General features: G+C 40.7%; 1 protein-coding gene across 1 annotated transcript in view; it reads right to left on the bottom strand.

The window, feature by feature from the left end:
* Positions 264–2088, bottom strand: part of LOC104718829 (eukaryotic translation initiation factor 3 subunit A-like) — a gene marked incomplete in the record, with an annotated part of 6118 nt that continues 4293 nt past the window's right edge. Inside the window, 4 exon segments of the mRNA XM_010436634.2 lie at positions 264–1055; positions 1399–1600; positions 1682–1762; positions 1858–2061. Coding sequence (XP_010434936.1) covers positions 559–1055; positions 1399–1600; positions 1682–1762; positions 1858–2061 — 984 coding nt within the window.

Raw genomic sequence — 2088 nt, 5'->3', positions numbered from 1 at the left:
CCCTAAACAAAACCCTAGCTAATGATCACTACAGCAACTCTTGTGAAATTGTTAATTATATAAAAAGTGTATACAGTTGCTTCTCTTCTTCCAAGTGAATAAAGCTTTGCCTTTTTGCCCATGCGCTCTTCTCAATTCTAGTAATTTATCTGTATTCTTTTGCTTAATCCAAGATAAGTAGTATAAATATCCTTTTTATTTTATACAAAAGTTGTTAAATGTAAAATTGGTTTTTGTGTAATGTTCTCCACATTACATTAAACTAATAAACAATGACAATGACTGCATGAAAAGAGGCTGATCGATGTCAAAAGTTTTTACAGCAGAAAAGTTGCAAGACAAACAATGAAAGATCCAACAAAGGAAAGAACAACTCTCTCTCGGTGTTGTGTAGAGCAAAAACGAGTCTAACAGGTTTTAAAATCTTTCATAAAACATATAAAAGCGGAGCAATCTTCAAAAGAAGACAGGTTTTGGGCTAAAGAAGAGTGCTTTGAAATCCAGAGATAACCTTTCATTCATTCCATGGAGATTGGGACCAAAAAAAAATATTATGACTCAACGCTGTGCTGGCCTAGGCCTGGAGCTTCCATATGTGGAACGGCGTTCATCACTGCTGCGCCAAGCATCACCACCTGGGCGGTCACTGCCTCTAGGACCAGAACCCCAACCTCTTTCAGCTGGAGGTCCACCTCTGCTGCTTCCCCAGTGGTCATCTGCTGGAGGTGGTCCACGGCTGGTCCAGCGTTCAGGTTCTGACGGTGTTGGTGCTGCTGTTGGGGCTGTTGGAGATGAGACTTCAGTAGTCTGGCGCTTCCATTTAGGAACATATTTGCCCGGACCTGAACCTGATGCCGATGCTGGCGCTGGTGCTGTAGCAGCAGGAGTAACAGTAGGCTCTGCATGGCGAGCAGGTGCATCAGTTCCCCTCGACAGGGCTTCTCGCCTCAGCTTCTCTTTTTCATCCGCTTCTCTCTCTCTCTGCTTTTGCTTCTCAGCCATTTCATCCAACTTTGCTTTGTGTTCAGCTGCTTCCTTTTTCTTCCTCTCAGCTTCTACAGTAGAGAAAACCCAAAACATAAACAGAAACAAGGGATTACATTAGAAAAACTTCAACATCAATGTCAAAATGATGTGGATTTATGGAAGCAAGTCCACACCTTCCTGCTTGCGAGCTTCCTCTTCTTCCTGCAGCTTTGTAATTCTTTCTTCTTCAATATTCATATAATATATTTGCTTCCTCTTAATATCCCGTTCTTGCTTCCTAGCTTGAATTATTTGGCTGATACGCTCCNACAGTAGAGAAAACCCAAAACATAAACAGAAACAAGGGATTACATTAGAAAAACTTCAACATCAATGTCAAAATGATGTGGATTTATGGAAGCAAGTCCACACCTTCCTGCTTGCGAGCTTCCTCTTCTTCCTGCAGCTTTGTAATTCTTTCTTCTTCAATATTCATATAATATATTTGCTTCCTCTTAATATCCCGTTCTTGCTTCCTAGCTTGAATTGTTTGGCTGATACGCTCCTCTCTCTCTGCCCTTATTCTGTCAAACTCTGCTTGTCGACGACTTATCACTTGCGCTTGGAATATTTCCTGGACACGGACAGATTCGATTATAAGAAAGAAAAGTTACATGAAGACTCAGAAAAACGAAATGACATGTCAAAAACTGACCTTATTATCCAACATTCTGGACAACCTCTTTTTCTCCTTCAAGTCACTCTCATGACGCTCTCGACTCAGTTCAACTTCACGCTGTAAAGGAGTAGAGTTTTTAAGGACTTCATATACTTCCAAATCAGAACCAAGTTATAAGAAAAGAAAAACTACTAAAACTGTAAGGTTTTTACCTGTTGTTCGCGCTCATAAAATTCTCTTTCCTCTACCAGTCTTCGCTGATATGAAGCTTCAATCAATGGAGCAGCCTCTTCTCTCTTTGCTCTTTCCAAATAATCCATAGTTTTGGCAAGTTTTTGGAGCTTCTTCTCCATTTCTTGCCTTTCCTTGAGCTGCTCAGTTAAGGCCCTCTCCATCACAGTTTGTTTTGTCACCTTCTCCTACATTTAGATTAACCCAATTAA

The sequence above is a fragment of the Camelina sativa genome, chromosome 2 (assembly GCF_000633955.1).
Source record: "Camelina sativa cultivar DH55 chromosome 2, Cs, whole genome shotgun sequence".
In the NCBI taxonomy this organism is placed as follows: domain Eukaryota; kingdom Viridiplantae; phylum Streptophyta; class Magnoliopsida; order Brassicales; family Brassicaceae; genus Camelina; species Camelina sativa.
This window is presented reverse-complemented; position numbering and strand designations above follow the sequence as displayed.